Raw genomic sequence first — 27,319 nt, 5'->3', positions numbered from 1 at the left:
TTTCCAGGGACCCATATGTACAAACAGATGCTGTCAGGGCTTCCCCACAGGGCTTCCCCAGGGAAAAAATCACTATCTGTAGTGTAGTATGTAGGCCCTCACCTCCTTAGGTTAACGAGCTTTTCTCTACCCCAACCTCACTGTAAGAACTCCTCAGCCTCTTTTCCTCAACACTGTTAGAGGAGCTTTTCAGAGCTTCCACCAACCTTCTTCCTACATTTACGCACCCAATTCTATCTTCTAGACAATAAACATTATGAGTCAAGGTACCACGACAGCCCTGGTCACTTTATACTCAGCATCCATAACAATGTCTGACACACAACAGGTGCTTGGAAGAAATGCGTAGAAGGAATAAAAAAACAGATGAATCAACTAACTTCAGAATTTAGATAAGCTAGGACAGTTCAAAGAAGAGGGCTGGGCTGGGACTTCTAGAAATATTTGATTATACAGTGAGCTCAATATAAATAGGCCTTTACCCTATTTGTTTGGGAAAACTCACTCCACTTTTTTTTTTTTTTTAAGATTTTATTGATTTATTTGACAGAGAGACAGAGATCACAAGTAGGCAGAGAGGCAGGCAGAGAAGAGGGAGGAAGCAGGCTCCCTGCTGAGCAGAGAGACCGATGTGGGGCTCCATCCCAGGACCCTGGGATCATGACCTGAGCCGAAGGCAGAGGCTTTAAGCCATTGAGCCACCCAGGAACCCCTCACTCTATGTTTTAATAATAATAAATAATATTAATAAATAATAATGACCAATTATCCTCACTATTCCCACATGGGACTATAGTAGTCTTAACAGCAGGGAACGAGTCTCTGTCTTTGAATTTAGTGCTTAGTATACCGACAGAATTGGTGTAGATTTCCTCTATGTCTTATGCTTCCCATCTAGATTTTAAATGAATCTTACTTTAAGGCACAGAGCTTTGTTTATAACAGAACATCACTGCTATTTTTTTTTAATCAGATGACATGAGCTAGAGAGTTCGGTCCACATTAATCCCAAATCCCCAATCACCGAGTTCCCCCGAAGGGAACTCTTCTCACGGTCCTCAGCAGGGATTAAGAAGTGTGCACAGCAGATCCCCGAAATTGGCGGGCCTGACTTCCTGGCAAATTGCTGCATTTTCCCACTTTTCTGTTCAGGACCACTAAATGCTGAGATGTGGATGCATACCGAAATAAAAGCAATTCATTGTGTTCTAAAGGGTTGTTTTTTTTTTTTTTTAATTTAGCATTTATATAAAACCACCTTTTGAAGTAGCAACTATCAAGTCTGAAAAGCAATCGATATTTCCATTAATCTTTTTCTGGGGGATACCTTAGTTCTAAGGATTTAACAACCTGTAAGTAAAGCTGAACATAACAGTATTCCATAAGCAGACTTTTTATTGTCAGACCATTGCCTGATTTTAATATAATTTTTTAAAAAGTGTGCGTTAATATTTAAAAAAAAAAAAAGAAAAGAAAACGAAATTAATGCGTGGGAACATCCTGGGCTCTCACAGTGACTGAAGAAAGCTAAAGGCATTTCGGATGTGAGATTCAGGATATTAGACATCCCACCAGGTATGGAATAGTCCCATGCAACAAATAATTCCTCTGCCCCAAATGCCAATGCAGCTAAGCCAGAGGAAGCAAAAAACTTAAATAAAAGAATGGGAAATAACCATTAGGAAAGGCAGAAGAGCACAGATGAAGAGCATAAGCCTTGAGTGGGGCCAAAGGAGGTTCAAATTCCCACCCCACTGCACCGTGAAGGGAACTCCTGGGCAAGTTACTCAGTCACTTTCAGCTTTTGTTTTCTCATCTGAAAAGAAACTGAGTAATTCCACCCACTCCATATGGTTTTTAAAAGTAAAAAAATTAGATCACATCCAGCAGGTTATAGTAATATGAGCGCTCAAATGTTAGCTATTATTAACTTGTCTCGAAAGTTCTCTACTGTTAATTTCATGAACAAATTTTTTAAAAGGACCATGTTCCTCTTGTTTTGAGGACAAAAATGGAATGCCCCCTCAGCCCCAACCCCTGCGCTGCAGAAGTTCACCATCTTGGAGCCTGTTAGTGCTCATGCGGCACAGGATTCTCGGCTCTCTTTAGCACATCTCATTTTTTCACTTGTTCTTATTTTTCATTAATAAACTGTCATACTTACCACCCTTTGCCCCGCTATCAGAATAACTGTTGCTGTTTTTAGAACTTTTTGAGTGGGTCCCCAGGAAGACGCTTGCAGACTTGTTTTTTTGGGTATAAAAAGTCAACACCTCCTCCAGCTCAGCCTCACTGAAACAAGGAGAGAGAGTATGGTCAGAACAGGAAGCTGTTCTGGAAAAATCTTTCCACTAGATTTTATTCTGGAAATGGAGTCAGCTGGAGAAGGGGAAAATGAAGAGTACAAGCTTAAAACTCCCTACTAGTAGATGGTTACACAGGAATACAAACAAAGCAGTCTGAAAAATTTCAACACGATAAGGCTTTCTTCAACCCAAAGCGAATTTTCGAGATGCGCTGTCCGATATGGTAGCCAGGAGGCATATATGATGATTTCAGTTTAAGTGAATTAAAATTAAGCACATTTAAAAAGATTCTTCTCAGTTAGACTAACCACATTTCATGTACTCAGTAGCCACAACACACAGAAAGTTCTATTGGGCAGCCAAGTTCTGTATCAGAGGTCAATAAACTACAGACTTTATGGGCTCAAAACTGGCGAGCTGATGAGCAACATGTTCTTGTATGGCTTCCTGCTACAAACAGTGTTTATCTTTTTAGAGAAGAACATGCTATGAAGATCATAGGTATCCTACCAAGTGTGAAATATTTATGATCTGGCCCTTCACGGTTTGCCCTCCACTTCCAGATAACTGAAGTGTATTCACTAAAGGAGCCGCTCGTCATTTTAATTCCCTCTGTCCGAGATAAGGAGACCTACCAGGAAAGCCACAGAACAGTTCCCTAAACATTGCTACAATGAAGGAGATGGAACTAGATGGTTCTAGGTCACTTCAGATATTGAAATTGTACGCACTTTATGAACATCCACAAAATGGAAAGTACAAGGAGTTTGATGAGGGCCCACAGAACTCTTTCGGTAAACATAATATGCATGGGTTTTTGTTTTTTTATTTTTTAATTTTAAAGATTTTTATTTATTTGACACAGAGAGAGAGAGAGAGAGAGAGAGAGAGAGAGGTCACAAGTAGGCAGAGCAGCAAGCAGAGAGAAAGGGGGAAGCAGGCCCCTTGATAAGCAGAGAACTCGATGTGGGGCTTGATCCCACGACCCTGGGATCATGACCTGAGCTGAAGGCAGAGGCTTTAGCCCACTGCGCCACCCAGGTGCTCCCATATGCATGGGTTTTTTTTTTTAAACACCTGTGGGAGGTTCTCAATGGCCTTCTGCATCTTTTTCCTGGAGCCAAGTTATATCCCAGATTCGTGGCCTTTGAATAGGTAAAAATAGTCCTGCATTATCACAAAGGACCTATATCCCATCTTGAGAATATGTTGTAATGACAACCTAGGAAATTGCTTCTACGAATCTCAGAGTAAACCCCACCGTCTCTAGAGAAGCAAAGTGCCATATAGTAAAAACCTCAAGGAACTACTAAAGGTCCATATGCAGCTGAGGTCACAAATGTGTGAATGATCTGTCATTCACAGAAAGGGAAAAGAAAAGGTTCTGGCTGGTCAAAATACAAACTGCTTGCTGCCTCCTCTCTTTTACCTTTGCTCACTTCATAATCTGTGTTTCCTTGTCTGACTCCTGCAAGTATCTGGATTTTCCAGCCTCGATGGAAGTATCCGTATACCCCCTCAAACATAGTAAGCCAATGCTAGAAGAAGTTTCCGACAATCAACACTTAATGTACAACAGTAATAAACAGGTTCCAGCATATTCGATCACTAACTCTGTATCACTTGTTTTAGTACACATCAGTCACTTTCAGCCTCCAGTTAGGCCTGGTAAGGGATTATACACCGCTTTTCAAAAAAAGTTCGCGTTCCTTTTATTTGTTTATATTTTAAGGATCTTGAAGATCCCTAGGAGGAAGTGAATATTAATCTTTTAAAATAGAGTCATTTTCTGAACATACTCTGTCTTTCTTATTTGTATAATGTTGATATGAGAAACCATTTCTTGCTTTGTTCTTATACCTGAATTATTAATCATACAATTCAAGACCCGAGAATGTCATCAAAATAACAATACACTATTATAAACTCCTACAAAATTATGTATTTGTTTGCTGTGTGTTTTTAAGCACACGATAGTGAGGCTGTAAGTGTAGACTTAAGTCTACACAAGGTCTTAAACACAGACCATGCTACCTTGGTCACTGATAACCCACCACCTGATTTAACTTCATAAACCAACAGAGAATCAATTTTTTTCTGCTTTTCTTGCCACAGTGACTTCGATGGCTGAAGACTAATTAATGGGATTGTATAGATGTTTTACCCTTTATTTGAGTAGTTTTGTATGACTTTCTGTTTTAGAAAACGGCCCTCCAGTATGGGTCTTACAAAGTTTTAAATGAAATGCCTTTGTTACCTCTTCCTTTGGAAACATATTGTAAAAGGACAAAATGGCCTGACTGATTTACAAGATAGAGCTGACTGCTGAGATTTTCTTTTTTTTTTTTTTTTTTTTTTTTAGATTTTCAATCCTTAAAGGCTAACTCTACTCATGAAGGACTTGTTCTATTTTATATAAATTAGGCGTAACCCTCACAGTGCTGAGAAACTGCCAATTCCTCAACCCACTCAATGTAGGCAAAATTTGGTCATTGCCACTGCATCAGTAGGTCAGGGATAAATTCAGATCCAGTAAACACTGGGAGCCTCTAACTTCAACTTTCCAAAGGGCTTTCTCAGTACTCCAAAGTGGTGTGTACTTTGAAGGCTGTCTAGAAATACAGCCCAAATACCCAGCAGCAGTGTTTTGATAACTGAAACCATGACAACAACAACATAATTGACTGAGATACAGAGAGGCCAAGCCTATGGAACTCTTTTTCTCATTCTGAGAGCGATTTTACTCACATCCGTATGTTAGAAACAAGGAAGTATTAAGAATTGAACGAGGCAGTATGGCAGATAAAGGAGGATTGTTTTTATTAATCAAGAATATCTTTTACCTTGCTTGTCTGATGAACTCCTGAAAGTTTTCTGTATTCACCCCATCTTCCTCTTCTTCTTCAAGTTTCTTCTTCGATTTCTTTTCAGCCATCTGTTCTGTTTCCTACCCAGTCCCCAACCCGCACAAGAAAACAATTAAGATAAAACTGACTCCTGATAAATGCATACTTCATCAGCTGGTTTCATGACCATTGGGTTCATCTGTCTCTAGAGTAAAGACACTTACTTCCCCATGTACTTTTGCCACCTATAAATTTGATACATTATTCTCTGCCATTATTTCATAAAACATTTTGGAATTTCCAAATAAAATTTGCAGAATAAATATAAATTTGTATCGTGTTTTTGCCTTCTGCCCACATAACCCATTCAAAAAGAACTTTATAGTAGCTTAGTAACATCTGTGCTCACACTTGCAGCTTTACCAATATAACAACAAATATACTGGATTTTGTTACAATTAGGGAGAGGAAAGAGAGGTTTTGGAAGTTACTCCTATACCAGCATCCAAACTGAGTAAATTCTTCACTTATAGATGACATCTCAAAATTCTCAACAGATCTGGAGTAAATAGCAGCTATCGGTTTGGTATACTGATATTCTACTAATCATTCTGTACATTCTTACAAACGCCATTTAAATTTCCAGGCCTCAGTTCTCCCTTCTGCTAAATGACATACTTTTTTCTCCCAAATACTGATACTTCCAAAGCATTCTAAGACCCTCTGGACATCAGATACTTTGCAAAATATTCTAACCAAGTAGTATATTTCCTAGTCTTGGTTGTAAAATGATGTCACTGTCTAAGATGTTCTCTGATACAAAGTGTAACTCTCTCAGGAAAGAAGATTATGTCATTCTATTAAATCCACAGTTAATTTGCTCACAAATAGTAAATTCACACCACTGTCTACAGGCATAATAATGATAATGCAAATTCACATAGTCCATAGTTCATCTCAGCCTCAACAGCATTCAAAGGGAATATGCTTTTTGATAAGCATTAATTATGGCCACTGGGCTTTTAGAAGTAGTAAGTAGCTATACAGACCAGCTAGGTTAAGAGGTGAGGTCCAGCTGCCTGTAACAGTTACACACAAGGGCTGACAACACTAGAAGAAAGAAGGACCTCTCCACCCAGCAGGACACAGGCTTCTAGCCCACTAACAGGGTATAGCAATCTAAAACATACGAGTAAAAGAAAAACCACCTACCTTGTTGTACACAATAATAAAATCACCCAGTTGGTGTGCCAAGATTCTTCTGCGTTCCAGAAGTGCCAAACGTCGACTGGGTAGTACCATCCTCAGTGAGTGCTGGAGGTTACTGGATGCTCGTTTAAGGAAGCGAACCACTAGCTCCTATTAAGAGTTGTCAGGGAAAAGAAAACAGGGATTGTACTAAGCACCAGAAGACAAGCTAGGAAGGGTTTACTCAATAGAGATAAGAGAACAGGTACACTGAACATTCCAACAAATAAGACCCAGAGGAAAAACATTAGGTATAAGAAGGAGACAGAGAGACAAAAGAAACTTACTCTTCCCTCAATAAGCTGACAATCAGAAAATCAAAAGAATTATGTACACAAATAATTATATATTAGAGAAGTAACTGTAAAGGTACCACAACTCAAATGCCAATAGTGCTATAATAATTCAATATGCAGATACCACTGCTAGGTTGATCAGAGAGAGCTACTTAGGAGAAGCAGCTTTCAAGGATAGACAGTAGAAATTAAAACCATAGGAGCAGATGAAATCATCAAAGGTGAGAAGGAAGAGAAAGAAACAGAAATATTCATACTTAATAAGATAGGAAAGAGGAAAAAGAATCAGAAAAACAAGAACAAAAAACCCATGGCAGAAACACCAGAAATGTACCAAACCAAAGCAAACCAAACCAAACCAAAACAAAAAAGCCTTAGGAGAAAAGAGTGTCATGGAAGCCAAGGGACTTAACGGCCCCATGTCAAAAGCTCCCAAGAGACCAGAGCTGGGAAGACCCAGGACCAAGACAAGGCTGTGGATCTGGCCACTGTGAGATAACTTCAAGAGAACACTTTCAGTAGAGGAAAAGGAATAGGAAGATGAGGCCAAGGAGAGCACAGGTAATAAAGAAAAGAAACCACTCATTTAGAAAGTTTAGTGATAAAGAAAAAGAAAGAACCAATACTGTATATATGTGAGAGGTGGTGGCTTCTTTTTCCCTTCCCCATGGGAAAGGGGGTTAGGAGGGGCATAGAGGAAAGTCATTAAGTCATTAAGATGTACACAAGAGTACATCTCACTTGACATGGGGCCAAGGATTTTGAAATCTCAACAGATACCAATCAGATCATTCACAGCACGAGAAATACTTCCAAGAGAGATTTTGTGAGACCAAGGGCCTTAAAGAGAATTGTTCCTTCCCTCCTCACACCCCCACAACATGTTAAAATTGCCTTAAGATGATAGGTTTGAGGAACCTTCTATGGACGTGCCTCCTGTGAGTTCTGTGATAAAGAATGTCAAACCCTAACCTGGGGCAGAGAAGACAATTCTAAGCCTTCCCTTCCCGGTCAAGACCGCCCCCGCTGCAGTTACCAGGGAAGGGAGGGCTAAAGGTGTGCTCTCCAGCTAGATTTTCAAACAGGAATGCACAGAACTGGTATTAAGTTTTGCAGTGATGATCCTAAGTATTCTCGTAACCCCCCGCTGCCCCCAAACCCTGTGTGGGGTTCCAAGCCAGCGCTTGCAGGAGTTACTCTATTCTGAGCTTTTTTTTTTTTTTAAATTCCTGAATGTGATTTTGGTTCATTGTTCTTTGGTGCCAATTTACTCCAGCATGAAGGAACAGCCTCATAACCACAGGTTGGATTTCACGGTTCTACTCTGCTGTCTTTACTATCGGGTGGTTTAAGCTATTACACTAAAACATTATTTTTTCACCGTGGAGCAGACAAACTGACTCTCAAAAAGGCAGTTTCAATTTTCCACTTGGAAAGAGCAGAGCTAACATTTTCCACTGATGGTTGAAGGATTATTCACAACACACAAGGTTTTATCTCTGGGTTGTACTGGCTACTTTAAATTCACAGGTTGTTTTCTGGGATTTCCATTGTGTTTTTATAATAAGCCTGGCACATAGTATGCTTCTTGTATGTGGAGAACTGAAAATTATGGGAGGGTCACCAATGAGTTGGACAAAGGATACAGCTTTCTCAGACTTTAAAGGTCTCTCTCTTGTGGGTGACAGATCCCTGTGGTCAAAGGCTACGGAAGGGCTATGGATTCTTCTATAAGTGTTGACCTTACAAAGAGCATGAAGTTCCCTATCCTTCCAATTCAAAAAGAAACACCTTGCTAGAATACTAAATCCTAGGCATGTTCAAATGACTGATAGCAAAAATTACTACACGGTTTGTTTCCAAACTTTATAAAACTTCAACTACTAGAGAATTAATGTTAAAATGGAGGATGGTACATTCTCAGAGAACCTACGACAAAGTGTTGACTTTCACGGGGCTAACTGGACCCCCTCAGAACAGAAAACAAATGCCTTGTGATGCAAGGAAACAAGGGAAGAGAAAACACTGTACAATCTTAACCTGTGAGTGCAAGTTTCAGTCTTACCCCACACAAGCTATGGGACAAGAGGCATATTACATCCCTGCTCTCGGTCTTTGTTACCTCAGCTACAAAATGGGATGACGATGCCTACGTCAAAGAGTTAATGCAATGGGAAAATCGCAGAGTTAAAGGGTTCTAAATTGCTGTTCTTTTTGAGGGCTTTGGACAGGGCCTGACATCTAATGAGCAACCAATTTCCATTTTTAGGATAAAATAAACCGATGCCCTCAACATGGTATGATGGATGTTGGCCCCAGATCAAAGATTTACATCACATTAAAGTAAGGGAAATCTGTAATCTATAGTGTGGAACAACTCTTTCACCAAAGAATATATTGCTTTTTACCCTAATTGGGGTGGGAGTTAGGAAGAGGAAGAAGAAAAAGAAGAAAAGAAAGAGGGCAAGTAAAAAGGTTCCAGCAATGGTGAGGATATGGAGAAAGGGGAACCCTCCTACACTGTTGGTGGGAATGTAAACTGGTGCAGCCACTTTGGAAAACAGCCTGGAGGTTCCTCAAAATGCTGAAAATAGAACTACCCTATGACCCAGCAATAGCACTACTGAGTATTTACCCTTAAGATACAAACGTAGTGATCCGAAGGGGCATGTGCACCTGAATGTTTATAGCAGCAATGTCCACAATAGCCAAACTATGGAAAGAACCTAGATGTCCATCCACAGATGAATGGATCAAGAAGATGTGGTATATATATATATATACATATATATATATATATATATGTATATATATATATATAGGAATACTATGCAGCCATCAAAAGAAATGAAATCTTGCCATTTGTGATGACGTGGATGGAACTAGAGGGTATCATGCTTAGCGAAATAAATCAATCAGAGAAAGACAACTCTCATATGATCTCCCTGATATGAGGAAATGGAGATGTAAAATGGGGGGTTTGGGGGGTAGGAGAAGAATAAATGAAACAAGATGGGATCGGGAGGGAGACAAACCATAAGTGACTCTTAATCTCACAAAACAAACTGAGGGTTGCTGGGGGGAGGGGGTTTGGGAGAAGAGGGGTGGGGTTATGGACATTGGGGAGGGTATGTGCTATGGTGAGTGCTGTGAAGTGTGTAAACCTGGTGATGCACAGACCTGTACCCCTGGGGATAAAAATATATTATATATTTATTAAAATAAATAAATAGATAATAAAAAGAAAGAACCCAACAAAGAACACCAAAAAAAAAAAAAAAAAAGGTTCCAGCAAGAAGAGTCTCACCATCTGTTCATCCTCTTTGGCGGCCCAACTGGCACTGAACGTTTGACCTCCACTGTCTTTCATCAGGCGAATTTGAACATGCTGGAGATAGGCAGAGAATGCTATCCGGGCCTGCACTTTGCTATAGAAATCCAAAACAACATAGTGTTTGTTATGAAACAGAATGGTAAGCCTACCAAATATGTACTAGCTTCACTCAAAGTGGACTGTGACCATCGTCCTGTTAGGATGGCTGAGACAAATGAAGCCCATCATGCAATCATATGACTATAAAGATTCCTTCTAGAGTATATGAGATTTTTTTTTCTATTAAAGAATCCTATTTAGTTTCTCTATTATTAATGTGGGAGGGAAAAAAAATCAAAGAAGAATAGGAAATCAGGTTTCCTACTCTTTTACCTTATCTCTGAGCTTTTTAACAACTTCCTTGGGGGAAATGGACAGGAAAAGTACTGAATCTTCACAAGAACACAGAGGCCCTTATATATTCATCAGTTGGGGCAAGAGTATGCTTTTGTTATGGCAACTAATATTTCTCGTGTGCAAAGGCCTCCAATGCAGGAAATAGACAAATCCTACAAAGGAACTTTTGAGACCAAATTTTTAAGGTCACGCTTTTCTCAACTACAAGACAGGAATGGCTGGAGCCCAGAACAAATGAGTGAGGTCCAACAGAGCTTGGCAGAGATGAACTGACAGGCTAGGACAGGCCCAGATGTTCAGTGGGAAAAAGAAATCTTTACATATGGTAATGAGCACCTCAGCGACATCGCTGAAAAATCCAGCAAATTTCTGCTTGTTGGTCTAGGTTGGAAATAAGGAAATCTGTTCAAGCTATGGCTTAGAAGGCAGAAATACCAGAGACGCACTGATGATTTTCACTTCAGCTGCTAATTGTAGCAGATCTGTTTTCCTTCAGGACAGATTTTGGTTACTTCAGCTGATCGGCCTTCTGACGCTACAGCCAAAATTACATCAGCGAAGATTAGGGCCCAACACAAACTCTGTTTACAGTCCTCACACATGCAATCACTGAATGCTTTCTACTCACGGCTCCTCCACAGTTAGGATGAAGGACTTATCCAGAGGGAAGTGGACAGCATAAGAAGATCTAGGTCTAACTGCTATGTTCGTGGCAGAGGGACTGAAAGGGAGGGGAATCAGGATGAGAAGTAGATTTGCTCTTGAGAGTTTGATACAGAAGATCTTCAGAGCATAAAATATAAGGCAGGCTACATCTTTTTTACTAATGGGGAGAGTTTATGGGAGTACAATATGATTTTGAAGAAACAAATTTAAATTTTCAAATGTTTCTCAACAAGGCAACACTTACACTCTTGTTCACCTGGAGACCACATGCCACTTTCCCCTCAACCATTCCCATAAGACTTCTCTCCACAAGATTATTTTCATGACAAAACAAGTGAAAAAGATTCTGAATTTTGGTCCACAAATTCACTTGCTATCAAATGAGGTAGAAATGGCATGTTTCAGTGATTTTATTAACTATTCCTCTAACACTAAAACATAAAGGTCTTTCGGATAAGGGAATTATCACTTGGAGGTTGAGATTTCAACCATTATTTTGTTGCAAATCATTGCCACAAATCAAATGAACAAGTACTGTATTTTTCATTTCTATAAACCTTCTTGAAACGACCTGGGTTTGTTCATTCTGGGACTGGCCCTAAGGTACTGTAGACATTGGTCAGCTAGTCATACGCAACAAACCCAAAAAGATGAAAGAATGAAAACTAGAATGATTTATATCAAAGAAACCCCTATTTTTTTTTTTTAAATTAGGCTTCTATGGATCCTCAGTATAAAAATTACACAACTAAAGGCTAGGGCCGAGAGTCTCGAATCCTTGCCATGACCTCCCTGATACCCCTCAGTAGCCACAGAGATGCCCCACAGAATGATGGGTAGCTCGAGGCAGCAGAGTCTGAAAACCACTGATCTGCCTTCACACACCAGGCAACTGAAACAGTTTACTCACTGAAAGTCAGATCCCTGAGATTTATGAAGAAATAATTTATTTCTACAACAGCTAAGTAGAATGTTATTGCTGGAAAGGGCCTTAGAATATAGTCCAGTGGTTTTCAAATGTTCTATTTCAATTCAGTGGAATCTTTTTTCCCCTCCAGAAAGCACAGTTTGAAAAACATTTGTTTAACCCCATACCTTGGCCTAAAGGAAAAGGAAACTGAGGCGTGGAGAAGCTCTCTAAGTAGCCCATGATCACACAGTCCATCAGTGAGCCCTAAAAAGCGAGAATCCAGGTCTTCGGACAGTTTGGTGTGGTGTCCACTGAACAAAACTACTGCTATTCTCCATGGACACTGTTCCAAACCTTAACTTCATCTCCCCACTTCCCTGAAACCCAAAGTTACCCACCAGCCTTGCAATATAAGAACTGACCTCTAACTTATAAAGGCCAAAATGCATAAATACTTAATCTTCCTTCCTGCTTAACTTCTATTGCATTCATCCCAGTGCTTTCTTTCCGACTTACAGTAAGAGATACCCCTCCAGTGGCCTCTTTCCACCTTCCTTTAGGGCCCTTCTTAGCAATATATCCATTTCTGCATCTCTACTCCTCATTTCTTTTTAACAATTTTATTTATTATTTATTTGTTTGTTTGTTTAGAGAGCATGACCCGGGGGAAGGTGGAGGGGGAGAGAGAACCTCAAGCAGAGTGTGCTCTGAGCGGGGAGCCCAATGGAGGGCTCGATCTCACGACCTTGAGATCATGGCCTGAGCCAAAATCAAAAGTCAGATGCTTAACTGACTGAGCCACCCAGGTGCCCCTAATGCTCCTTCCATCAAACCCTTCTTCCCCTAGTCTATAAATACACTCCAGAATCCCCATCTTAAAAAAACAAAAAAAACACACCACAATCCTTTTCTCTACGCTTGCTTTCGCTGATGTGTTCTCAAGTCCCTTTCACTGCCAAATCCTCTGAAAAAGTTGGCTTGCACCTGCTTTCTTATTTCTACAACTCACAATTTCTCACAACGCACAAGTTGGCCCGGGGTCAGAAATGCAGGAGTCTCTCCTCACTCTGCGTGCTCTCTCGGGCTGTCTGAGGCACACTACAGCTTAGAACTCTCATTCTGGAGCTTCTACCACACTCCCTCCTCCTAGGCCTGGTGCCTACTTCCCTTAGCTGCTGGTTCTTATCTTCTTACTATTAAACACTGGTCTTCCCCAAGGCTCAACGCTCCTCCTTTTCTCCTGTCTATGCTTCTGGACTAAAGTGAATCGGACAAGCTCACCCACTCTAACGTTCCCAACTGCCCAGTTCTGTTCAACTCTGACCTTCAAAGCTGTATCTTCACCTATCCACTGAACCACTTCATCCCAGAGCCCTTCCGTCTCACTGTGTCCCAAATGAAACACACTTCTGTCCTGAAACCAACTCCTATGCTCCTTATACTGACTGCAAATTTCACTCGGTCCATCCCATTCTCTCCATTCCAGTAGCCATGGCTCTGGTCAAGGCCTCATCTTCTGGCTCTGGACTACTGTGACAGCTGCTAACTCACCTTCCTGGTTTTCATTCTCCTCTTATCAATCACTGACCCACAGTGCACCCAGAATTTACCTTCTAAATCAAGATCTGACCATATCATTCGTCGGCTTCAAAATTATCCATCTAGAAAATATAGTCCCAGCTCCTCTTGGAGCACTTTATAATCAAATGACATCCATTTTTTCGGTCTTATCTCTCACTGCACCCTTCTCTCCACATAACTATATAGCCTAGCACAATTTCTGCACAAAGCAGGTGCTCAATAAACCGCTGTTGAGGGGCTGAATGACTTGACCAAACCATCGCATCTCTCTGCCTTTCTTTCCCCTACGGTACTCCAACACACAGCTGCCACCTCCCAGCCCTCCTGGCATCCCTGCTCAGCAGCTACAGCCTGGTTCAAATATTGCCACCTCCCTAACGTCCCTCTTGCCTTCCTAGAAAGGACTAGTCACTCCTTTCTCTGTGTCCTAAGAGCACTTTGTCCATACTGGGGCCCCTGCCCAGTGAGTACCCCTACATTAAACCATGAGCCACTTGAACTCTACACTTATAGTGACTGACATTCAAACCAACAAACATTTGTTGGGCCCGTGAGACATGGGTTTTGGATCATAGCTCTATATCTTGGACAAGCAACTTCTCTAGGGCTCAGTTTCCTTAACAGTAACAATAATAATAAAATCATAGTCATTATCTCCCAGGGATGCTGTAAGAAAAGGAAAATGGCTGCAAAGCCACCAACACGGTACCTAGTACACAATGCAAGTTATCGGTTTTATTATCATAATTATTAAAGGTACATACCTAAGATTGCCATTATCTTGTAGAACCTGCATCAGGTTAAATTTGGGCTCTGGCTCCTGAGTCTCCATTTTGCAGCACTGTTCACCTTTATTATTCCATTCAGAAACTTTCATGGCATTTTCTTTGGGCGGATTTTCTACCATAACAGTCAATGAGGGGGTGTATTTGGCTTGATTTTCTCCAAGGGACCCTGCGGATTCCTCCTGGGAAGCCTCCTGCTCTTCGTCTTCATTGTCTAACGCGACTTCTTCCTCCTCGTCACTCTCTGTCTCAGTTTTAACATTCATTTCGGCCGGCTGAGTGATCACTAAATGCGGAGAATCACTAATGTTGCTGAAAAAAGGATTCAATTTTCCTCTCTCCCAATACCTTCCTTCCGTCTTTTTAGTAAAAACCCATCTCTAGGTCAGACCACAAAAGAGGCACAAAACGAACAGCATACACATCCCTCTCCAGCCTTTCGCACTCTAGAAATCCAACTGCATTAGAGCTCAGGTTTCTCAGGAGAATAGCAATGGCTCTCTTACAACTTCAGGCAAATATCTACGTAATCTCAACAGTGTGCTAGAGGTTTTCTAGAAGGGCACCTTTTATGGAGGTACACAGAGCGGGGGAATATCTTTCTATCCTACATTTACTCGTTACCTTTCTCTTTCACCGACCTGGCAGGTCTGTGAGGACAAGGGACCTATCTTTTTTATTCATTGATGAAGCCCTAGTGACTAACGTGCCGGATACAGGTGCTCAACAAAGGGGTGGGGGCGGAGAGGAGAGAAAGGGTCAGTGACAAATAGACCTACAAATGAGATTATCTGGGAAAGAAATTCCTCCTTGTCTGTTCATGGTTAAAATATTTATACCATTCAGCAATGTCAAGGGGTGAACTAGATTTAATACCTCATCATAAAAAAGCAGATAATGATGCTCAGGATTCCATTAAACTTAAACTAAAGCATTTCTTCATATTTTTATACCTCAAGTATTTCTAGAGTACCAGCTAGTTATATGATGCTGAAGTAAGAGCAAAAGCCAAAAACATGTATGCTTTAGTTATTCTTCAGTACAAATATCACAGAATGGAAGGTTTAAAAACTTAGAATCCTTCTGAAATTAAGTTTCGGAGAAAAAGACTATACAAAAAAATTAAGCAGATGTGATCAGGAAGGTTCTTATTCATTGAGTCTTACTTAAGAAGCTGATTAACTCAGAACGGCAAGACCCGGTCAGTGGAGTTTGGCGTAAGCTCACCAGCAGGTACCTGGGTATCTTGGCCTCACGGCCCTCAATCTGCCGCTGCGTCGCCGACGTTTTCGCACCTCCAAAGACAGGAGCTTCCGCTCATAGAGGGCAGCGTGCAGTTTGGCCTTTGAATTCATACTCTCTACCTTCAGTTCCGGAGTTCCGTCAGCAGCTAGTCTATGGGAAAAAACCAGATGGTAGCTACAGTCTTCAGAGAGTTCTCTTCTTTATTCCAAGGCTAAGCTTGACAGAATTCTGTAATGACGACAGGACGGATATGGTACCTCTAGTGAATTCTACAAGGTTTGGCAGATAAATGGGAAAATTGGAATCTACAGGAAAACTTCACTAATGGCCTATCTGAATTTGTCAAACAAAAATATACCTGAAGACAGTGTTTAAGTGTTTTTAAGTATTCGGTCATACTGGCTGACTATTTACATCAGGGCCCATAAGAGTGCTACCCAAAACCTTACACGGAGGACTGGGCAACACTGGCAACACTTTAATTCTTAAGCTGGGTGGTGGCTAGAGGTGTTTGTTTTATTGTTATTCGTTATAATTTACTCAGACTTATACAAATATTCTTCTAATGTATATAGTACTTAATAAATACAGATTTAGCAGAGGTTGAGACTAGGGGAGGGACAGCTGATACCTGTGAATATGGTAGCACAGAGCTAAGACTTATGGGGGAAGTGTCCTAGGAAAGTTACCAAGGCCCAGAGACACACCAAGTCTCAAGCATTCCAACAAGAGGAACTCCTTTCTTAGGGTCTACTTAGTTAAGAGGAATGGGGTGGGGGAAGTGATAGGGCATCTCCAGATATTGAGTACAGGTCAGGAGTTAAGAGTCAGAGGCACAAACAAGGAAAGGTAGCAGATATTGGACAAAGCCAAGTTCAATCACGCTGTGAATGGGAAGTGGGCTGGGAAGGGGATGGCAGCAGCTACATTAGGCATTAAAGTAAGATAAATCGTAGGTTAGGGAAGTAACTGGTATCAGGCCCAGTTCAAACAAGGACTGGGCAAAGCACCATGCAGGCAGAGGTAACCAGGTCAGCAGAGAGAGAGGGAAAATGGTCATTGGGTCAGGAAAGAAGTATCCATATCAGTGTCTAAAGCAGGCAGCTGACTGTATACTCCGAACTCAAGATCTAACTGGTTGGCTATGAATTCTCTCAGAGAACTGAACTCCCTAGAATTCAAAGTGTATTCCCTTAGAGGTCAAGGAATCATCATCTTTTCTCTGGGAGTTTTCAATCTCTGATAATGATGGAAAGGCTGTGTCTTTTGATCTATGTAGGAGTTTTAGGGATTTCTGAGTGGATAAACTGGACAGTGAGTCTTCTAGAAACTTTCTCTCTAGAGCAGGTAACTGGGCCAAGAATAGGGATGGTCCTGACACACTGGGGCAGAAACCAGAAGCAAATTAATAAAAATACTCCAAACCTAGCTTACCATCGTCCCAAAAAATGAACACTGCACTCCCCACCACCACCACCACCACCACACACACACACACACACACACACACACAGTTGTGAAAATAGATATTTAGCCAATTAAATAATAAAGAAAATGAAACAAATCTAACATTTTAAAGTAACAATTGTGAGTTTCTAAGAAACCATGAGCAGAGCAATAAATTCAAATAGTACAAGGGTTGGAGGTAGGGAATGATGGAGAAAGTGTGATAAACACTTCTGATAAACACAATTAGGGTTCTATGAGGGTAAGGACCATGCTTGTCTTGTCCACCACTGGGTTAGAGATGCCCATGAGACTGCCCAGCCCACAGATGACATATCATTAATATTTAATATTTTTGAATAAACAATTGAATTCTGTATAAATAAGCTGCACTACCTTTTAGCTACATCTACCTCATTTTATTTTTCCAACTTTTTATTATGAAAATATTTACACAAACAAAAGTTTTAAGAATAGGACAGCAGACATCCATGTACCCACAGCCTAGTTTCTGCCAGGAATATATTGCTACATTTCTTTCAGCACATATAGCCAACCGTCCTTTCTTCTATTCAACCATCAATCCATCCAATTTTTAAAGCATTTCAAAGTTATACACAGAAGTCAGTGCAATTTACTCCTAAAGTTTTAACACGCACATCATTAAGTCACCAGAGTTCAGTATTTGTTTTACAGGGCTTTTGGTGTTTTGGTGCTTTTGTTTTTTGCTTTTTTGTTTTGTTTTTTGGTGAGCTAAACACGACATACAGTGAAATTCCCAAATAAATGCCCATTAATAAGTTTTGACAAATGCCTAGAACTATATAACCTGAACTCTGATAATACTACCCCCTCAGAAAGTTCTCGGGCCTCTTCCTAGTCAACCCCTCCCCCTCACACTCTTAAAGGAGACCACTGTCTTACATTTTTTCATCATATTTTCATTGGGTTTGCCTGTTCCAGAACTTCATACAAATGGAATTATTCAGTGAGAACTCTTATGTGTAGGTCTCCTTTCATTCTGCATGTTTTTGAGGTTCATCTGTGTTGTGTGTATCCATATTTATGCCTTTTTATTGTGCAGGATTAGTCCACTCTGTGAATAATCCACAGTTTACCCACTTTCTGGTTGTTGGAGCCCCTAGGTTGTTTCCAGTTTGGGAATATTATGAATAAAGCTGCTAGGAAGAATTTTGTACCAAGTCGTTCTGTGGTTATTTTTTTCATTCCTTCTGGGTAAAGATCTCAGCATGGCGCTTTCTAGGCTAACAAACTGGCAGGCTCCTTCTCAAGTGCTTGTACAAGGTTATGCTGCCAACGACAACTTATCAGACTCCCATCAGCTCCCCGCCCTCACCATCTGATGCTGTCGTTCACTTGGGCTCCGCAACCACCCCCACAGCTTTCCTGAGCTGTAAGTGACAAATAAAATCGTAAGGCATTTAAAGCGTGCAACATGATGACAGAATTTTAGCCACTCTGCGGGATGTTTAGTGGTATTTCACGATTTTGATTTGCAACTCTCTGGTATCTAATGTTAAGCACATGTTCACGACCGTATTGGCTACTCACACACCTTCTTTTGGTAGTGTCTATTCAAATGTTTCATCCATTTGTAAAAGGGTTGATGAATTGTCTAATTCTTTAGCAGGAGGAGCTCATTCTGTTTCCTAGATTCCGGTCCTTTGTTTGATGAGTATCTGCACTCAGTCTAGGGCTTGCCTAGTCACTTTCCTCACAGTATGTGATGATAAGCAAAAGTTTTTTATTTTGAGGAAATCTAGCTTATCATTTTTTTCCTTTTTGGGTATTGCTTTCTGTGTCATGTCTAAAAACTTTGGCCAAGCCCAAAATCACAAAGATATTTTCCTCAAGAAGTTTTATAGTAATAGCTTTTATGTTTATGACTATGAATCATCTCTGATTTTTCTGGGAGATAGGGGTTGAGGTTCATTTTTAAGAGCACGATATTCAGTTCCAGCTCTATTTGTTAAAAAGAGTTTCCTTTCGGGGCGCCTTGGTGGCTCAGTCAGCTGATCCTCCAACTCTTGATTCTGGCTCAGGTCACGATCTCAGGGTCGTGAGATTGAGCCCCGTGTTGGGCTCCATGCTGAGGGGTTGAGCCTGGTTAAGATTTTCTCTCTCTCCCTCTGCTCCTCCCCTGCCCCACTCTCTCTCTCTAAAAATAAATAAATAAACAACAAAAAAACACCCCCAAAGCAAAACAAAACAAAACAAACAATGACATTTCTCCTATTATGATAGCCTGAATAAAATCGTCTCTTAAAAAAAAGTTTCCAATGGTGAGTGCTGTGAATTGTGTGAGACTAATGAATCACAGACCTGTACCCCTGAAACAATGCATTATATGTTAATAAAAAAAGTTTCCTTTCCTCATTGGACTTTGGGCCCTTTAATGAACTCAAATGACTATATAAATATAGGGCTATTTCTGGACTCTTGATTCTGTTCCACTGATTGGCTTGCCACAGTTTTGCTTACTATAGCATTACAGTATTTCTTTCAGTCAGTTACCCTAAGTCTTTTTCAAGATTACTTTGGATATTCAAGATTACTTTTGGATATTCCTTTGGATATCCTTGTATTTTCACATTAAAAAAAATTCTTTAAGTCATTTTCTGCTGGTGATGAAAAAAATATAGTCAATTTCTACAAAAAAAAAAAATCTAATGGAATAGATTAGAATAAAATAGAATAGACTAGGATTGTACCAGATCTTTAGATCAATTTGGAGAGAATGAACTTTTTTTTGGTGATATTGAGTCTTCTAATCCATGCACATCACTTATCTCCCCACTTATTTAGGGCTTCTTTCAGTAATATTTAGTAAGCTTTTACTGTATAAGTATTGAACAGAGTTTATAAAATTTATCCCTAAGAATTTCATATCTTCAAATGCTATCATAAACAAAATTTTAAATTTTTATTTACTGCTATTATGTTAAAATGCCATCGATTTTAGTATATCGGCCATGTATCTTCGCTAAGTGCACTTAGCTGTTCTTGTAGTTATTCTGTGGAGGCTTTAGGATTTCATATTAACCAGATCATGTCATCTAAGACTAAAGACATTTGATTTCTTCCTTTCCAATCTCTATGCCCTTTCTCCCCTACTCTCCACCCCTTGCTTTATTGTACAGGCTTGGCACGACTTCCAGGATAAAGTGCTTACAAATTCCAGAAGTGGACATCTTGCGATACTACTAATATAGAAGGACGCCTTCAATATTTTGCCATTAAGTGTGATATTAGCAATAGATTTTTCACACAAGGCCTTTAAGAAATTCCCTTCTACTCCTGACTTGCTAAGAGTTTTTCTCATAAATGTGAATTACATTGGTGCTTTTATTGCATCTAATAAAATGATCAACTAATTCTTCTCCTTCATACATGGTGAATAATACTAATTTTCAAATGCTAAACTAACTTTGTACTAGTAGGAAAAACCTCACTTGGTCATGTGTATTACCCTATTTTATACTGGTGGATTCAATTTGCTAAAAATCTTTGAAGAAACTTTGTGTCATGTCATATCTATGTCATGCCTGTAATATTCTTCTTTTTAAAAATGTCTTGATAAAGACAAGGTTTTGATGTCATAGTTAATGCGGACATCATAAATGAATTGCGAAGTGTCCCTTTCTGTATTTTTGAAAAAGTTCATGTAAGATTGGTGCTGTTGTTCCTCAAATGCTTGAAAGAAATTACCAGTGAAACTACTGGGCCTGGGATTTTCTTTGTTGCAAGGTTTTTTTTATTATGAATTCAATATTCTGAATAGATATTGGGCTATTCAAAATTTCTATTCTACCTTGTGTCAGTTTTGCTAAGTGTTCCCTCCCAAGGAATTCAGCCACTTCATCTGGGTCATCAAAGTTGTAGAATAAGGCTGTTAATAATATTCCCTTAACATCCTTTTTATGTCTGTAGGGTCTGTAAATTATTTTCCTCTTTCCTATCTGATACTGGTAATTAATGTTCTCTTTTTTCAATTTATGTAAGAGTTCATCAATTCTATCTTATCAGTGAACAATTTTAGATTTTACTGGTATTATTTATTGTCTTTTATTTAATTGATTCTTACCCTTTATTATTTCCTTTCTTCTACTTAAGCTGGGCTACCCTTCTTTATCTGGTTTCATAAAATGAAACATTAGATCAGTTATGTAGGCCTCTGTTTTCTAATATAAGCATTTAAAAAGCTATAAAGTTCTCCCAAAACACTCCTTTAGTGCATCCTACACATTTTAATGTTCTATTTTTATCATTAATCAATTTAAAATACTTTCCAATTTCCCTCATTTCTTCCTTGATCCATGGATTATTTTGAAATGTGTGAATTTCCAAATATTTGGAGATTTTTCTGTTGTTACTGCTTTCTAATTCCAGTATGGTCAAAGACCATGCAGTTTATGATTTTATTTTCTAAATGTATTAAGATGTATTTCATTTAACAGTACATGGTCTGCCATACGTCAGCCATATGCCAGCTTTCCTCTGCTTCTATCTCTATGCCACCAAAAAACTCCTGAAGGTAATATAAAATGAATGTCAAAAACAAAGAAAGGCCAGAACCCACTGACTTTTAAATAGTCTTATTAAGATCTTTTTCTTTTGCTTCGTTTTTATCTAATTGCCAAATTCATAGTAATATACTCCAGGAAGCATTTTCTTTGACTAAAAATTGGAGGAAACTTATAAATTTACTGTGGCTTTCATTTGGAAGTTACAAACTTGACTTTCCCCAGTTTTCCCTTCTTTAAACAAAACATATTATCCTTCTTTAAACAAAAATTAGATTTATGCTTCAAGGGGTTTCGATGAGAAACCAGGTTTATCTTCATTAATCCTTAAATGTAAAACTAAATGCTAGATACAGGATGTCTCTTTCTCCTTGTGGCCATTTTGATTTCTAAAGAGGCACAGCACAAAGGGGATGTATGTAAGATCTCAAGCTAGGGGGGTTGTATGCTTAGGTTTAAGATTTGTTGGGGGTCTGGTCTTTGATTGGACAAGGCCACCCCAGCCCTTCTCTGAGACCCTTCTCTGCCCCACCAGAGTGAAGAGTCACAGGTGCTCCGCACACTTTCAGTTCTGTGGCAAACTGGGAACAGTTCTGCTCAGTTCCACAGGGCACTGAATTACTTGTCCCAAGTATATCAAGGCCAACCATAACCACGTATCTGACTCTAACATGACTCTAACACAGTTCTGAAATCTCAGTTATACTTTGGTGCCTTTCACACCACCAAATAATACACCCATAGTTATAAAAAAATAAATAAATCCCAAACTTCTTTTGTAAAAAGTTGCCTTGGAATAGTGTTTGAATAGAAACTTTTTTTATGTTACTATTCTTGCTGAGCCAAACCAAAAAACAGTTACATAAAATATCACACTTAGCCCCTGCATGGTCACACGTTGTGCGCATGGAAAGAATCTCTCAACTTTTAAAAATCAGTTACCGTGTTCTTCCTGTCAATAAGCTTCTTCTTGGGTTTCCCCTACAGAAGTAGAAAGGACAACTGGGTTAGAGGAGTGGCCAGATATTCTCTCCTGACTTCACACGTGCACACACACTCATACTCCTGGATAACATAGAATTGTGCCAGGGAAGGCCTCTTTGGGGAGAAACAGAGAGATGTATCGAGAAAAAAAAGAGAGTCCCATAAGCATGGGGGAAGAGCAATAAAAAACAAAAGGGAAAGGACAAATGGATTCTAGCAAAGTAGCATAACAATTACATGCATTTGTACCTTTAGCTACAAATCAAACCTAAACTTCGCAACCACCATGCGAAAAAGATTACTATTAGTTTTATTAAAAAAGGGGGGGGGAGGGTAAGATTATTTTGTGACGTGCCCAAGACTGGAGGCTTAGTGGGTTCAAATGGGAACCCAGAGGTTAGGTCTCAGACTCCAGTGCTCTTCTTTAGGCTTTCACCGAATTGTTTTATGTATTAGTAAAGGAAAACAATCTCAATCCTCATAGGGTTCAAAAAGGGTGCTCAGGAGAAATTGATTTTTCACAATTAAAAAAACAAAACCCTTTTAAAAAGAGATGCTCTCCATAGTGTCTGAACTAGGATTGGGCTCTCACTATAGGATGTGAATGACATTTATGTTGAAATTAGCTTTTATTTTTAAAACATTCTCTCCTCATTTAATTTCCTTTCATTTAACATACACACACTCTCTTTTTTAAGTTCCTCAGTTTTACTTGTATCCATTTGTGAATGTGTATATTTAGCTCAGTACAACTTTATCAATGTGTAGATTCACGGAGATATCACCCCAGATTCACTGAACAATCCCGTGGCCATAGGATCACTTGTGTCAGTCATCCTTTTAAAACCACACACCTCTTACCTAACTCCTGGGTTCTTTTAATCCGTTCTTCATCTTAAAGCTTTATCATTTCAAATTTATCATTTAAAAATTTCGAAAATGTTATGGAAGGAGAGCAATGCAATCAATGTCAAGATTTTCTATTTACAGAAAATCAAGTGAAAAGTAGGTCTTCAAAATGTTTAGTCTTTCCCTTCCCGTGTCTTCTTTTCGTGGCAATGTCTCCTTATCATCAGAAAGGCTCAAGATGATTTTAACTTCCTCATCAGATAATGGTTTGTTTCAATAATATGCAGTCATGGTTTCACTTTACAATCACCTCGGCTTCTAGAAGTACCAATACTTCAGCCTGGAGGTGGGGCCAGAGCATCAACAGGGTTTACAAAATCTGCAGGTGTTACTAATACGCAGCCAGGGTAAAGCTGCCATCAAACTGTAAGACAGCTCTAAGATACGGTTTGCCAGGCAGGGTGGCAGGTGCGGGATGAGAGGGAGGGGGTACGTAAGAAAGATGAACAATTAGGAAGATTATTTCCCTAAGATATAATTAGGGAATTAGTTTGAAAGTAATTCTGACAATGATACAAGGGGATTTTCAAGAGGAAAAATAGCAGTTCAGATGGAAGAGAAACAAACTTACTGGAAGATGTTAGGGCTTGCAACAAATAGGATTTCATTTCTCCAGTGCATGTTTGTGTGCCTGTGCCTACCAGGTGGTACGCTCTAGAAACTGACAAGGACAAAGATGAAGGTAACAAAGTACTACTCTCCAAAGCCAACTTAGAAAGTAGACAGGCTAGTAAGTAAACAAGCAATTATACAGCAGTGTGGCAATCTGATCACACGGAGGGACTGGAAGGGCTGCAGAACTTCCTCCTAGCCTGGATGAGAGGATGAAAGAGGCAGCTAGGAGAACTTAGGGACGGTCTGAAGGCCATTCCATGGGACAGCAGGGTGTGAGGAGGAGGCATGAAAGAGTAAGCTGACACGGAGAGATCAGCCATCAGTGGATGTGAAAAAGTAGACATTAGGCTAAAATCAATCCTCCAACTGAAATTTAGCATTTCTTTCATACACATGTGGGAAACCATCTGCAGCAGTTTTCATATGATTTTATTACCAAACCACCCCCGACAAAACCAACACATCTTTTTTCACATTACTTTAGAGATGTTGGTATCTCAAAATATTGCAACATGTATCATACTTTTGAAATTACGGTGATTATCAGACCCACTGATGATCTTGTTTATTGAATCACTAATAAAGAAACAACATATATTACTACCTCTGAAATCTCTTCATTGTTATGCTCCCCCTAGGATAATGCTATCTCATTCTGGTGATGGTTCCCAAATGGAAAGATTTACTTCCCTCTCCCTCAACAGGAAGCCCAAGGCTGGAAAGACTGAGCCTCAAACACAGAGTCCATGTCAGTCGAGACTGATACAACACTCTCTCTAAAATAAATGAGTACATTTTAAAAAATAAAGAAATTAAAGAAATATGTATTTGGTCTTCATTCCCATCTCTGGCACAGTGTACCTAAAACCTCTGGAACTTCCTAAGCAGTAAGCACCATAAAGGTGCCTTTGGTTATGCCAATGAGGTGACTTTGGGAATGCCCTAGATCACCATCAGGATGTGGGCTGGCCACCAGAGGAACCAACCATGTGATCTAGGAAGGGGAGAGGGCCTGGAAATGGGGCACTCAATCACCAACGGACAATGATTCAATCAATCGTGCCTATGTAATGATGCTTTCATAAAAATGCAAAAGGACAGCATCCAGGCTGGGGCACACATGGAGATCTGGGGAAACCTACCACACCTGGAGAGGGCATGGAAGCTCTGTACCCTTTCCCCATATCTCACCCTCAGTGTCTCTTCCTTCTGGCCATTCCTGAATTATATCCTTTTATAACAAACCAGTGATCTAGTAAGCAGACGTTCCTTGGAGTTTTGTGAGCCATTCTAGCAAATTAATCAAATGGAAGGAAGGAGAGACTTGTAGGAACCTCCAGTTTTTAGCTGGTTGGTCAGGAGTACAGGTAACTATCTGGACTTGCAACTCGTGCCTGAATTAAAGGTCCAGGCCCAGGTTGTTCAAAACCCCAATCTGTGGCCAGTTAGTTGGCAGCACAGGTGACAACCTGGCCTTGCTAACAGGCGTCCAAAGTCGGAGGAAGTGGGAATGACACAGTCTTGTAGGCCTGAACCCTTAAACTGCACAATCTGATGCTAATCTCTGGGCAGATAGTGCCAGAACTGAGTTGAATTCTCAGATGCAAACAGGTGGGCAAGTGCTTGGTGCTGTGGGGAAACCCGCACAATGAAATGGTACCAGAAGCATTTTAATATTATAGACATGAACTCTAAAATCTAGCCAGAAATCAAAAGTAGTTCTTGGATATTAAAATGACACTTGCTGGGGCGCCTGGGTGGCTCAGTGGGTTAAGCCTCTGCCTTTGGCTCAGGTCATGATCTCAGGGTCCTGGAATCAAGCCCCGCATTGGGCTCTCTGCTCGGCAGGGTTCCCTTTCTCTCTCTGCCTGCCTCTCTGCCTACTTATGATATCTCTCTCTCTCTGTCAAATAAATAAATAAAATCTTTCCAAAAAATAAATAAATAAAATAAAATGGCACTTGTCAAAGTTAAAAAGGTAAACTGAGCAACCTTCGCCTGTCTGGTACTGAATAACAAAATAGATCGGGCTGCAGATCAATTTAAAATTTTAGAAGAAAATGTTTAAGAAATAAAGCTAAGAAACAATGAGATCAAAAGAATAAGAAAAAAGTAAAAACAAAACAAAACATGGAACATATAGCAAAAGATTCAAAATTCATCTAACAGAAGTTCTCAAGTAGAGGAAAAAGAGAGGTCAAGGGGAGTATTTCCACAGATGGAAGACTTAAATCTTCAGACTCAAGAGACTCACCCGCTGCAAAACCAAACTAATGAAAAGTACTACACTAGATAAAACATACTTTGGTAAAACACCTGAACCCTTAAATATAAAGGAGCCTTATAAAAGTTTCTACGATAGTGGGGGAGGAGAGAGAAACGTTAGAGAGAACGGAGTTTCTAGTCTTCTAAGTGAATCTGAAGGTCTCTTTCATTAGAAGCTAAGCAGTATAATTATTCCATCAATGGTAATAACCACAAATTTAAGGGGAGAAATGGCAAAGTGCACATATTTCCTGATAATACATCATGAAATTGTAAGAAATGACTGAAATCTGGGTATCTGTTTTAAGCATCCTGCGAAAAAGTACATATACCCTGAATATAATGTAAATTTCTCTAAATAACTGAGGTTTCTTATTTTGATAGTCAATTACTAAACTGTACTGCAAGACAATTATGTCTTAGGGATAATAAAAGTATGTGAGACTAAGGAGTGCCTGATTGTTGTGCTATTTGAATTCCAATGTCCATTTTTCATCATTCTACCCTAATATCCCTTGTATTGAAATTATAAGTTGTCATTTTTTACAACTCCTGGTGTATTTATTTTGTGAATTACTGCCTGCTCTACCTTTCTTAATCTGATTATTCTAATCTCTTCTGGTCTAGAAAAACACATGATCATGTCTGTTAAAATTGTGTCTTAGGGGGTGCCTGGGTTGCTCAGTGGGTTAAAGCCTCTGCCTTCAGCTCAGGTCATGATCCCGGGATCCTGGGATTGAGTCCCACATCGGGCTCTATGCTCCGCAGGGAGCCTGCTTCCTCCTCTCTCTCTGCCTGCCTCTCTGCCTACTTATGATCTCTGTCTGTAAAATAAATAAATAAAATCTTTAAAAAAAAAAATTGTGTCTAGGGGCGCCTGGGTGGCTCAGTGGGTTAAAGCCTCTGCCTTCGGCTCAGGTCATGATCCCGGGGTCCTGGGATC

The 27,319-nt window shown here is 39.8% G+C and overlaps 1 protein-coding gene across 50 annotated transcripts in view; it reads right to left on the bottom strand.

The window, feature by feature from the left end:
* The window catches only part of TTLL5 (tubulin tyrosine ligase like 5), a 285,101-nt gene that overhangs the window by 172,292 nt on the left and 85,490 nt on the right, over positions 1 to 27,319 (bottom strand). For 32 of the 50 annotated variants that reach the window (XR_014312440.1, XR_014312441.1, XR_014312442.1 and 29 more), the window contains 7 exons: positions 22,546 to 22,584; positions 15,606 to 15,763; positions 14,348 to 14,654; positions 10,004 to 10,124; positions 6,365 to 6,511; positions 5,150 to 5,253; positions 2,165 to 2,292 (listed from right to left, as the gene is read on the bottom strand). Coding sequence is in view for 26 of the 50 variants with exons in the window: in XM_082733575.1 (XP_082589701.1) it covers positions 2,165 to 2,292; positions 5,150 to 5,253; positions 6,365 to 6,511; positions 10,004 to 10,124; positions 14,348 to 14,654; positions 15,606 to 15,763; positions 22,546 to 22,584 (1,004 nt within the window). In the remaining 24 variants the exon portion in view is untranslated. The remainder of the gene's footprint in view (positions 1 to 2,164; positions 2,293 to 5,149; positions 5,254 to 6,364; positions 6,512 to 10,003; positions 10,125 to 14,347; positions 14,655 to 15,605; positions 15,764 to 22,545; positions 22,585 to 27,319) is intronic. The other 18 variants (XR_014312448.1, XR_014312449.1, XR_014312450.1 and 15 more) reach the window with 1 other exon arrangement.

This window comes from Mustela nivalis (genome assembly GCF_964662115.1).
Source record: "Mustela nivalis genome assembly, chromosome: 6".
NCBI classification, from domain to species: Eukaryota; Metazoa; Chordata; class Mammalia; order Carnivora; family Mustelidae; genus Mustela; species Mustela nivalis.
Note: the sequence above shows the minus strand (reverse complement) of the source record. Positions and strands in the feature narration are given on the sequence as shown.